General features: G+C 43.7%; 3 protein-coding genes across 3 annotated transcripts; 1 reads left to right on the top strand and 2 right to left on the bottom strand.

Annotated features, from left to right (window-relative positions):
- Positions 1-104: 104 nt before the first annotated feature.
- On the top strand, positions 105-7976 carry LOC121597479 (dedicator of cytokinesis protein 7). Its single transcript, XM_041923264.1, has 7 exons — positions 105-454; positions 565-649; positions 717-3155; positions 3312-5336; positions 5404-6448; positions 6519-6918; positions 6994-7976. The coding sequence occupies exons 1-7, from the start codon at positions 414-416 to the stop codon at positions 7196-7198; spliced, it is 6240 nt and encodes a 2079-aa protein (XP_041779198.1). The 5' UTR covers positions 105-413; the 3' UTR covers positions 7199-7976.
- Positions 7977-8054: 78 nt separating this feature from the next.
- Positions 8055-9701, bottom strand: LOC121597482 (reticulocalbin-2). The gene is made up of 2 exons (XM_041923275.1): positions 8638-9701; positions 8055-8540 (listed from the first exon to the last, which is right to left on the bottom strand). Exons 1-2 carry the CDS (start codon positions 9474-9476, stop codon positions 8369-8371), a joined length of 1011 nt encoding a protein of 336 aa, XP_041779209.1. The 5' UTR covers positions 9477-9701; the 3' UTR covers positions 8055-8368.
- Positions 9702-9891: 190 nt separating this feature from the next.
- LOC121597481 (intraflagellar transport protein 80 homolog) lies at positions 9892-12536 on the bottom strand. Its single transcript, XM_041923274.1, has 3 exons — positions 11652-12536; positions 11214-11593; positions 9892-11155 (listed from the first exon to the last, which is right to left on the bottom strand). Exons 1-3 carry the CDS (start codon positions 12453-12455, stop codon positions 10069-10071), a joined length of 2271 nt encoding a protein of 756 aa, XP_041779208.1. The 5' UTR covers positions 12456-12536; the 3' UTR covers positions 9892-10068.
- Positions 12537-13011: the final 475 nt, after the last annotated feature.

The raw sequence follows: 13011 nt of genomic DNA, 5'->3' as shown, positions 1-13011 counted from the left end.
CGGTATATGATGCGCGTAAATTGTCACCAACACAACGAAAGGCATATGGACAAGGAAGGGTAGAGAAAATGAGCGAGATGCAGCGATACACGAACGTCAAAAACCCTCGCCATGTTGCACGGGTTGTACGGGAAACAAAAGGGATAACAACAAATATGGATTTTTTGCAACCCGCAAGAGAAAGAGACTAAAATTACACCAAATATTGGAAGATGTGCTATTTTCTACGATTTCAGCCGAGTGCATGAACCTTTGAGTTGCTTTGGAATTGTGAAATACAGGCACAGAAGTAACACGATAACATACTTTCTGATTACGCAAAATAGAACCACGCGCGTAAGAAAGAAAGGGCGTGTTAATAGGCGCAGCGCAGTCATTGCAAGAAGCGAATATTGGTGCAACGACACCCAACGATGTCGTCTGCACAGCGAGCATTCGCTTCAAAGCTGACCAAGTAAGCATACGCCAGGAAATTGGAAAGGGCGACGCCCTTGCATCCCCAAAGCGGACGGTTCCGTGTATTATCCGGTGGCATCTAATCAAATTCGTCATTTCTTTCCGCAGACATAACTCCTCGGACATACGGAAGAACGTGGCAAACTACCAACTTTTATCGAAAAGTGATAGCAGCTCCGTGTGCTCGTCTTCCGTGAGTCGTTGTTGTAAAATGTGAGAGTGTTGAGCTGCATTACTAATAAATTTTCGTTTTTCCTCAGATATCACTGTGCGATTTGGTAGAGCCGATCGATTATGAGGAATTTCTGGCCCAACATAGCACACTGTTGCAGAAAGATCACCTTAGATCGATTCTTGACTTCCCTTCCGGGGATGTACAGGTGAAGATAGTGCCGCGCAAAATACGTACTACCGAACATGTCATCCCGAAGGAGCCGCTTGAGGTGTTGCCACTTTATGTGCAGCACTGTGTCGATTGCTTCACAAGGCCCTGGAAGGTGGTAGAGTTTTCGGCAAGACACCACTCCAGTTCGTGTAACACGTGCGAACGGAAAGATAAGGGAGCCCTCAGTCCCACGTCGTACCAACAGGAGTTTGAAATAGATCGAGACTTCAGCAACTTGGTATCGTTGGAGGAATCGGTCACTTCTACCACACTGTATGCGAGTGAAAGCTGTACCCCGAGCAGTCGCCAGTCTATTGCGAGTCTTTCATCGGTGTCCACCTGTACAGATACGCTCACCCCACGCGGATCTTGGGCATCGTTTGATCTGAGAAGCTCGGTGAACGATCCTCTCATTACGGGTGTGCTAGAGCGAGTTCCACCGGAAAGTGTCGATCAAAGCAATGAAAGCAAACGGCAGGAGGAGCGCCAACCGGCACTATTTGGCTTGTACGCAGATGGTGAAACGGAAGAAGCGATCGAGAAACGCATGCCAGCAGACATGCCGATGGAACATTTGGGTAATCGAATTCACGTGAAATGCCTTCATCTAAAACTGGAGCTAGAGGTGGAGCCTATCTTCGCTTCGATGGCTATATACGATGCTAAGGAGAAGAAGAAGCTGTCGGAAAACTTTTACTTCGACATGAATCCGGAGTCGTTACGGCGCATGCTAGTGAACCATGTGCCGTTTGCTGATATCAGCACCCAGGCGCGAGAAGCTATCTTCGACATAACGAACCCGAGCAACGAACTGTACCTCGTAATAAGGCTGGAAAAAGTGCTTCAAGGCGATATCAAAGATTCGGTCGAACCTTATCTGAAGGACGATAAGGACAAATACAAGGATAAAGCCAAATCTAATGCGGCCGATTATTGCGAACGGCTCGGAAAATATCGAATGCCGTTTGCTTGGACAGGCATCTATTTAACCGGCATCTTTAACGGAGATGGCATGGAAAAGGACGACCGTGAGAGCATTGGCTCGGCTTCAAGCTCCAACAGCTTGGACCGCAAATCGTCTACTAGCAGCTTCGATCAATTCCGTAAAAGAGCCACCGATATGGGCACATTAACACGGCGGGGATCATTGGAGCGGAAGATGGAAAAGCGCCGCTCCTGGTCGCCGGATGATTTTGCCAACAGCATTGAAACGTTCCGACCGATCACAATTACCGTAGCAAGCTTCTTCAAACAAGAGTCCGACAAAATGAAGGACGAAGAGTTGTATAAATTTTTACCGGAATTGAAACGGCCCGCCGCGCTCATGAAAAAGCACAAATGTATACCAGGATCGATAAAGGTAGAGATTGCTCCCGCTCCAGAAGAGCTGAAGTACGCGCTGACACCAGAGTTGGCAAAAATCGACCCTTATCCGGATGATCATTCTCGGCCGGTGAAGGAAATTTTGGAATTTCCATCCACACCGATACTGAACCCATATTACGCTTACCGTAATTTGCTGTTTGTTTCGCCGAAAGAGCTTAATTTTTCAACTCGTGCTGGCTCGGCTCGCAACATTGCCGTGCGCGTACAGCTAATGGGTGGTGAGAAGCAGTCGGATGCACTTCCTGCCATTTTCGGCAAGAGTTCGTGCTCGGAGTTCAGTACCGAGGCCTATAGTGCGGTCAATTATCACAATAAGCAGCCGACGTTTTACGATGAGATTAAAATTGAGCTACCAGCCAATCTGAAGCAGAATCATCACATCTTGTTCACTCTGTTCCACGTTTCCTGCCAGAAGAAACCACAGGAAGTGCAAACAACGGTAGAAACGCCGGTAGGCTACACCTGGCTGCCGGTGCTTAAAGATGGCGGCCATCTAAACGTGGGCGAATTTAATCTTCCTGTAATGGTTGAAGAACCACCGAACAACTATTCCTTCATACCGCCGGACGTACAGCTACCCGGAACTAAGTGGTTGGACAACCACCGGCAGGTGTTTTCCGTTACAATTGATGCCGTTACCTCGGTGCATGCCTTGGATGATTATCTGGATAAATTTATTTATCTGTGCGAATGTTTAGACATGCGTAAGGTTCCACCGCGCATCGGTGAAGGAAACATGGAAAAGGAGTTCAAGAAAACGCTCCAGGAGCTGCAAAGTGCTGACCAGGAACAACTTGTGAAAAATTTGCAAGTAATACTGGATAAGCTGATCGAGTTGCTGGTAACGAGCTACAAGATTGGCGGCGAAGCATTGTCCCTGGGACAGACGGTATTTGAAACAATCTGCCAGATATCTGACAAAATCTTCGTAAGTGTCAATTGTACTATTACTATTTTCTTTTGTTTGCTATCTAAAATATTCAAGCATATCGTGCATTTTCATTCATCTTATTCCTACATATACATTCATCTATTGATGGTAAAATAATTTGATTTTGCTTTTAATGTTCTTACGCTCTTACAGTTCCTACAGCCTGACGAGCGCTACGGCCGGCAAAACATTCTGAGCACTTACATTCAATATCAATGTAAAATACCTCATCCAATGGATCCGAAGTGTAAATTGGCCTCACTCCAAATGCCTATCCGACGGCCTGCATCGGCCGAGGAAATCAATCGTAGCACAAGCAACCCAGATTTGATGGCACTCTCTGATCTAAATTCAAGCCGTACTGTTGATCGTGCCCTTAGTATGCGATCGGACGGTTGTTCACCAGGCTCAGGTGTAAAGGACGGACTCGTACGTCTATTGCACGAAGAAATTGCACTCAATTGGGTAGTGGCTAGTGGTTCCGCTGCTGAATTATCGATGACCAACTCGTGGATGCTGTTTGAATTGATCGTGAAAAGCATGGTCGAGCATTTGGAGCTTACGAATGCACTTAACTCTCCTCGTAAAAGCCGCTTTCCGCATCAGTACACTGATGATATAGCCACGTTGGTACACCTGGTTACAACTAAAGTGGTGGGTTACAACAGCAGTGACCAAAAGCTGGCCCAATCCATAAATTCTAGTTTAGCATTTTTCATATTCGATCTGCTAAGTATAATGGATCGTGGGTTCGTGTATGGACTCATTAAAACGTACTACAAAGTGATCATGACCAAAAGCTCACCAACTCCGGACATGATTCAATATAAGCTGGACTTTTTGCGTATCGTGTGCAGTCATGAGCACTTTGTGGCTTTGAATCTACCTTTTGGCACTCCATATACGGTGCTTTCGGCTCCGTGCAGTCCAACACCGAGCGTTACATCGAACCACAGTCAGAACTCGTACATTAGCGCCATGACTGGTAACGATCGTGCTTTGTATGCAGATTTGAGTGTAGAGTTCCGCCAGCAACATTTTCTGGTAGGATTGGTCTTGCAAGAGCTCTCTAATGTGCTGGACATCTCCAATACACAGCTACACGGTAAAGCGATCCGTTGTCTAAGGAATTTACTTACTTCCCATGATCTGGATCCTCGCTACAGCGAGACAGATGCAAGGGCCCGCGTCGCAGCTCTCTATCTACCATTGCTGGGTATTGTAATGGACGTTATACCTCAGCTACACACCCCTGTGTCGCAATCTCACGATCGACTGAACACAATTGGCCAGCTGGATGATTACCAAGGTCCGGCGGCTACGGTTCCTGCGACGAGCACCATTAGTCCGGAGGTAGCATTTGCAATATCTGGCATTCGTCGCTACAGTTACGTCTCGGAAACGCCCAAACCAAAAACGGTCCTAACGAATGATACCCGCAATCTGTTGGCCTGTTTTTTGTGGGTGTTGAAGAATCTCGAACCAAACACCCTGGTAAAGTACACGATGGGGTTGAGCCCGCATCGAGTACATCAAATGCTTCAGGTACTGAACATTTGTATACCAAATTTTGAATATCGTGGAAAAAAGCAACCGACAAACACATCCAAGCGCAACACCTCAAGCTTCCGCAAAACGCCGGATATGCGGGAAAAGCTGGAAGAATTCATCCGTGGCACGGGCTCAGCAAGGAACGATCTCATCAACCGGCGTAAGGATGGACGCAATTCTACGGATAAACTTCGCTGGAAGAAGGATCAAATACGCACCCAGTTTTACGATAGCAATATTAAGAATGAAGCAGAACTGGAGATGTGTAATTACATTGAAGGCTCTCTGGCGACAGAGGTGTGCCTAATCATTCTGGATACGTTGGAAATGATCGTTCAGGTTGCATCATCTTCAGAGATGCATCACAACCTGCTGGGCACTGTGCTAAAGGTGTTACTGCATGCTCTTTCCCGTAACCAGAGTACGCTGGCATTGCAAAATCTATTCGCCTCGCAACGCTCGCTGGTGTTTAAGTACCATAATTTGCTCTTCGACGAAGAAACGGACAACTGTGCTGATCTTTGTTTGTTGCTCCTCAAACATTGTGGTTCGCAGCTACCAACCGTACGCTCGCAGGCGGCAGCCTCGTTATATCTGCTAATGAGACAGAATTTTGAGATAGGAAATGTAAGCATGGATGTGTGCTCCTGAGTGTTCAGAATGATTTTAATAAGTTTTTCTTTATTATTCACAGAATTTTGCTCGTGTAAAAATGCAGGTTACAATGTCACTCAGTTCACTTGTGGGCACTAGTTCCTCATTTAGCGAACAGTCGTTACGTCGTGCGTTGAAAACGATACTTGTGTATGCTGAATCTGATACAGATTTACAAGAGACATCATTTCCCGAGCAAGTCCAGGATTTGCTGTTCAATCTGCACATGATTCTGTCGGACACAGTCAAAATGAAAGAATACCAGGAAGATCCTGAGATGTTGCTCGATCTCATGAACCGCATTGCCAAGGGATATCAAAATTCTCCCGATCTTCGCCTCACGTGGCTTGAAAACATGGCAAAGAAACACACTGAACGGGCAAACCACACCGAAGCGGCTATGTGCTACGTCCACAGTGCCGCGCTTGTAGCAGAGTACCTAAGTATGCTGGAATCTCAAACCCATCTACCGGTGGGAGCCGTCTCGTTCAAGCACATTTCACCAAATGCACTCATGGAATCAGCTGTTTCGGACGATGTGGTAAGCCCGGGCGAGGATGGTATATGCCTTGGCAATAGTTTCACCGAGGGTGGATTGAAACAATTACTCGATCATGCGGCTAGCGCCTTCCAGGCTGCGGGTATGTATGAGGCAATGAACGATGTCTACAAGGTGCTCATACCGATTTGTGAGGCGAACAGAGATTTCCGTAAATTAGCCCAAATTCATGGAAAACTGTTGGAGGCTTTCAATCGAATTGCACAGCTGCAGGGCAAACGTGTTTTCGGCACCTATTTTCGCGTTGGTTTCTATGGTGCAAAGTTTGGCGATCTCGACCAGCAGGAATTCATTTACAAGGAACCAACACTTACAAAATTGCCGGAAATATTTAGTCGGCTGCAAAATTTTTACGCGGATAGATTTGGTCCAGATGTGGTGCAGATTATAAAAGATTCGAACTTAGTGGAAATCTCAAGCCTGGACGGGGACAAGGCTTACATCCAAATTACCTATGTGGAACCGTACTTTGAAACATATGAACTTCGTTACAGGGAAACGTATTTTGAGCGCAATTTCAACATAAGTAAGTTGTACAAACTTCTCTCACGAAGTGTTTTGCCATCTATTAATCATATTTCTTTCCCTCTACATAGAACGTTTCATTTTTGCTACGCCCTTTACGAAATCGGGGAAAGCGCACGGTGATTTACATGAACAGTGTAAACGCAAAACAATTTTAACCACCGCCAACCACTTCCCGTATGTGAAAACACGCATACAGGTGGTGCAACGGCAACAAATTGTGCTGGAACCAATCGAGGTGGCAATTGAGGATATACAGAAAAAGACTGCCGAACTCGCTGCAGCTACCACCCAGGAACCGGCAGATCCGAAAATCTTGCAAATGGTTCTGCAAGGTTGCATTGGCACTACCGTCAACCAGGGTCCAATGGAAATGGCTCTCGTGTTCCTCTCCAATATCGCTAATGGTAACACAATACCAACAAAGCACCAGAACAAGTTACGACTTTGTTTCAAAGATTTTTCTAAAAAGTAAGTTTTTGCGAATCATTCCGTATCAGCAAAGATCCACCACATTGTTATTGTTGATTTTATTTCTCGTTTCAGATGTGCTGATGCACTGAAGAAGAATCGTAATCTAATTCTATCTGATCAGAAAGACTACCAAAAGGAACTGGAGCGGAATTATCAGGTATTTACCGAGCGCCTTGCTCCACTGATCACTATCAGTCCAGCACAGGCCCAGGGGTTAGTAGCAGTGAAAAACGACCTCCACAATAACAACCGTTTGACCTGTTCACTTCGATTCTAAAGACTGTTTTAATCGTTTGTGCTCTCTACATATTAATTGCAATGGAATTTGTCGTGTATCACATAAGGAATATGGATTGATCAATGGCTAATGTTCGTTTCGATTATGTAGTATATTCATCAATACAGACATCAAATCAAAGATGAAAGTAAAACTACAAGTTTAATAGGAAGTTCATGGCAATTATTCTGTCAGTAAATGACTTACAACTTGATGTGTTGCATGTAATGATAATGCTTTTTGTACCATGGAATAAAATAGGCATCGCTCTCTGAAACATTAAACATTTACCTTAGTTGAATGTACTAACTATAACTCCTTTATCTAAGTTTTTCTTTATCTAAGTGTTTTTAGATCAGTCTGTGCCAAAGATTTAATAAGTGAGTGATAATTATCAAACTCTCTACACTACGCCTATTTTTTATGGTATGATTTTTTTGGGTTCATCATTGTGGCCGTATCATACGCATTCGGAACAAACACTCCCCATCTCCCATTTAAGTATAGCATTTAGCTTTCGAAGTACATGTTGATAAGTGTAGGTATCGTAACGTGAAATATTTTTCGAAAATGCACAATAAGGTTGATATCATATGACCATGATAAAAATACCAATGAGCAGTAATAACTCTGCACTATTATATCCCGTGACTCCGAGCTAAACATCGGAATGGTACTGAGCAACATTTTAAAATTCACTACTACATAACAATGAACAAATTATCTATGAGCTTTTTTATAAATATCATTGCAATAAAGTACTTGCAAAAAGTGAGATAAAGTGGCGATAGCACGTACGAACACATGTATCCGAAAACGAGTATTTATGAATAATTTAAGGGAGACAATTTAAATGTGGCATCAAGAAGAACTCCAGCCAAATTTATTTTATTACATTTTAATAATCATACAATGAAAGAACATAAGTTATTTGGCAAAAATATGTTAGATACGCTATATAATCTCTATCTAGTATATGGCAACTTTTATTGATAGTTGTGCAAATGACACTATAAAAGAGTACGACAGAAATTAGTACCGATACGATAGAATAAATTAAATAGGAGCTATTCGAGACTGCTTTTGTAGAGTGAAATGAAATACATATCAGTATGCGATGTGTATACGCCATTTATACAATGGCCCGACGACTGGTCCAGCAAACCATTATTATAGTTCATCATCGAAATGATGAATGTTTTGAAGATGATCGCCGTAATCGGTTGCTTCGCTACCAACGAAGGTGTCATACTTATCGATGATTTCCTGATATGACAAACGGTCATCATGATCGTCATCGCTGGCAGCAAATAGGTGGTCTACTTCATCGCTAGCTACCTCGCTGCAAATTGCCGGAAAGAAACGATATGTGTTTAGGATACATTAAATGATACAATCACTTTAACTATGCATTTAAATAGGTGCGTTCAGAAACTTACTCATTGCTTGGAACAACCCATGACAGGATTTCATTGCCGCTCAGGAAGCCGTCGTTATTCCTATCGAAATCTTCCTTGAATTTGTCCATCTCAACAATCAGCCACTCCTTGTCGTGATCCTTCGCGTTGTCTCCCACAAACTCCTGGAAATCGATACGACCGTCCTTGTTCGTATCCTTATCGCGGAGGGTTTGTTGCAATATTATGGGAAGCATTTGGGGGAATTCTTCCGGAGAGATGAACTGCACAAACTCGGTCGAGTCCAGCTTTCCGTCCCGATTGGTATCCGCAGCCTCAAACATTTCTTTATCGTCCTGAACGAGCTTGCGTTCTTCCTCATTACGGGGCTCCTCAAACGGGAGGCGAACACCTTCCTCATCTTCGCTATCCATTCCATATGTTTCCTGCAGATATTCTTCCCACGTCACGGATTCATCGTTGTTCAAATCGACGTCTTCAAATCGCTCCGATGCTTCTTCTTCCGCAAGGCTCTTAAAGGACCGTAGAATCCATGCCTTGAGCTCGTGACGATCAACGTAACCGTCGGAGTTCTGATCCATCTTGACAACCAACAGCGCTAGCCGCTTTTTGGACTCTTCTGGCGACAAATTGTCGAATTCCTCTGCTTCCTTAACGCTTCCGAGGATCGCTTCGTGATCAAACTCCGAAAAGTGTTCTCCGCCTTCCATATGATGCGCATCCCGCGGTGCATATGCTCCATCCTCGGTGCGTTCCTTATTTACCGTGTGCGTGTGGGTATGTTTGTGCGTAGCCGCACACTGCACGCAAACTGCAATCAGCAGTATCGAACAAACCGATAGCCACATAACGCGATTCATGGCAGAAGCAGTTCTTTTTTTACTGTGACTAATCCTGTTTCAGCTTCGATGGTGTAGGATTCCTAGCCAACAAAAACTCCACTATCTTAGCACCTACTCCATCCGAAGCTATTAGATGCCAGGAATGTGGCTTTCTAATGAAGGCTGCAGAAAAATAATGTAAACAGAAATATTGGATGAAGTTTATGGGTTCGTCCGGAATTCGTGAAATTGTGTCATTTTTCTTTTCGTGTATCCAATGTCAAAACGGAACATACATTTTCATCTAAGAAAAGATACACGTACTAGTTGCAAAACCGTTGCCGACTCCTAGTTCCAGTGGTGCATTTTGACAAATTCTAAAAATGTTTCAACAGTTTCAGCGCCGTGGCGTAGTTCTCGCCAAACTTATCATTTATTTTTACGTAAATATCAATATTGTGATAATGGTTATAAGTTTATTAGCCACTAGAAGATAGTGTAGGTGTTGGATTATTCAAATTTCGGTTATAAGACGATACTGTTTAATAAAAAAACAGCATTATACTTTCGCTTTTTCAGGATATGTTTACAGGTATTTGCACGTATCATTCTATTCGATAAAAACACTGCACTACTCAAGCCGCTCCTCCAATGCCAAAAATTGAGCATCATTTTCCTCCCGCTCTAATGCCTGTAAATATTTCCTACGCTCCTCCAAAACTAACTCCACATCGGTACCATGCTTGAGTGCTACCTCTAGCGCTTTATTCCATCGGTGCATTCGCATGCAGAACCGTATCGCTTCGGGGATGCGCTTATTGTGCATAAGAATGATCTCCGCCTCTTGAATGCGACCATTCATAATCGAGTTTTCGGCCATATGCTCGGGACTCGAAGCGGGCAGCGACTTGATGTAGTTCAAATAGTTCACTTTGTCTATTTGCAACGAAGCGGAAAATGCTTCCTCGCTTATTTCTAGCTGATTGCGCTTCGAAGCCATTGCTGCCAGAGTCGCCCACAGTAGATGGTTCTGGGCTAAGCGACACAGCTTCAGTGCCCGTTCCCACTGGTTTTCCGCAAACAGTTTGTGCAGAATCACGCAGTATGTTTTGACCGATATAGTGAATATAGCCCCAGAGCTGCGGAAAGTAATGTTTGCCCCTTCAAAGTTCTCCAGCGTAATATTTTTACCAAACTCGCTAGTATCGTAGGTAAATGTGGTGAGAGCAATTAGCGTAGGGTCAGCACAGGCTTCCCCCGGACAGTACCAGACGGTATAGCTGAGATCGTGCAATCCGACCAAAATATTTGTATCAGAAGACCACATCACTGTTGTTATCTGCGTTCCGATCTTGTGCATCACATACTCTGGTCCGCTATGAACGCTCGTGATGTACAGATCTTGATTGGCGTCTATATACACCAGATATTGATCGTCCGGATTACCAAACCGACATACAGCCACCTCCAACACGGACGATTTGCTTTGGATGCTGTAAGGTTCTTCCTGTCGTGTAGCTCCAGGTAGCAGGTCAAATACATGGATTATAGTTTGATCAGAATGGTCGCGCACTGCTAGCGAATCCATGCCGAGCGATATGCAACGTCCGTTCAGATGGGGTATCTGTGCTTGGGATCCTGGAAAACGAGGATTCAAATGCAGCCTTCCTGTATATGTGTAGATCCAGATGGAGTTATAGTCGACCAGAATGAAATGTCTGCAAAAAAGGGGACATTATTTAGTGCGATACACGGTTGGGCTACTAGCTAACATACTTTTTCCCAAGCATAATAATTCGAATATCACTGCGCCCATCTATAATGATCGGGGTGTTAACATAATGCTCGTTGAAGATATGTACTTGATGGACTGTAGCTACAACTAAATGCCCGTATCCTAATTCCCATTTGATAATTCGCTCCGAGAAGTCTAGCGTATCGTTGGTGCGTGCGACAATGTCTTGTAGTTGAATTGTTTTCCGTCCCGTGGTAATTGCCTTGAGGTTTCGATTTCTAAGCTCTCGTTCGATGATGTGTCCAAAGAGCAAGGATCCAGTGCTAGCTGAGGATGCGATTTGTGTACTATCGGCGGACCACACAATATTGAATAGTGATCCTGTCACTTGTTGGTTGAATCGTACAATACTGTGGCTCCACTGCAGGGAAATAGTCAATTTCAATGAGTTGTAAGAATATAAGGCCAGTGTTACTTACTCCTGTGTAGTGGCAAAGCTTCAACATATTAAATCCACCTATGGCTAACAGCTCTCCATCGGGACAGAAATCAATGGATGTTATGGCATAGTCATCGGCCACACTAGTATACACGTTCGTCCCTAAAGTGTCCCAAATCTTATAACGACAATCTTCGCCTCCGGTTCCGATCATGCCCGTGTTGTTAGACCAAGCCAGGCAAAGGATCATTCCTTCATGCGCTCTCCATTTCGTTAGCTTACTATTTGCAGCAAGTGGTTTGATGGCTACAAACGGTCCTTGGCAGTAAACGATGGCTGTAGCATTCGGAGACCATCGGGCACATCGGATTTGTCCTTCGTTCTGTACAACCGTAGACCGCAACATTCCCGATCGGGACCAAATTTTTATGATACCATCTTCACCGGCAGAGAGCAACCCGGCTCCGTCTGGGCTCCAGCGGGCCGTCACAATCGGCCCAGTGTGTGCCGGTACATTTCGCTCTATTCGTGCGCTTTTATTTAGTATTACAAAGCGGCCATCAGCGCCGGCTATCAGTAGCGATTCTCCTCCTTTGCTGGAACCCGGGGCACTAGCACCGGACGTTCCCATTCCTGGACCTTTGCCAACGAGCCAATGCAAATCAGTTGGTATGAATCCTTCGGGAAGTTTTGCCACTTGCACCATTTCCCGATTGGTTGAGCTCCATCTGTACACCTGTTGATCTTCACTGCAACTATATACGTCCTCATTGTTGCTCCAACCTAGGGCGGCAACCGTTTCCTTCAGCTTCGAATCCTTCGTAATATATGTTTTAAATTTCATCTTTTATAGCGGAAAAATATTGCCTATCAAATTCACAGAATACGTTTCTCCAGACACCTAAAGAAAGTAAATGTCGTTTGTTTTGTGTTGGATAACCTGCTGCCATGGCAACAATAATTCCACTTCCAATGACCAGCATAACATGATGTTTTAAATCAGAAATGATGTAGGTATCATTAAGAAAATCAGTTTTTAAAGTGTTTTTGCATTAATTTTAACTTTTGGCGTAGTGATGATAGGAAAGCAAGATTAATTGTTAATTATGTACATTGATTTTTTTTTAATTCAAATGTGTTGTTTTTTTATTAATTTGTTAGATTAATTTTCATAATGAACAGTATTAAGCATCATTATAATCGTGTCTATATTTAACTTATGATGTCCTAAAATGTAATTACAATGTCCTAATCTGTGTTTTGAAAGGAATTAAAATTCTTTTATCAAAAAAAAAGATAGTTGTTAAGTTATGAAACATAAATCATGTGCTAAAGTTAGAGATGAAAAATTAAACATTTGTAATTCTTGTATACTTGTCCAAGAGCTGCAGTATGTTACG

This window comes from Anopheles merus, chromosome 3R (assembly GCF_017562075.2).
Source record: "Anopheles merus strain MAF chromosome 3R, AmerM5.1, whole genome shotgun sequence".
Lineage (NCBI taxonomy): Eukaryota > Metazoa > Arthropoda > Insecta > Diptera > Culicidae > Anopheles > Anopheles merus.
The sequence above is the reverse complement of the archived record's forward strand: the minus strand, read 5'-3'. Positions and strand labels throughout refer to the sequence as shown.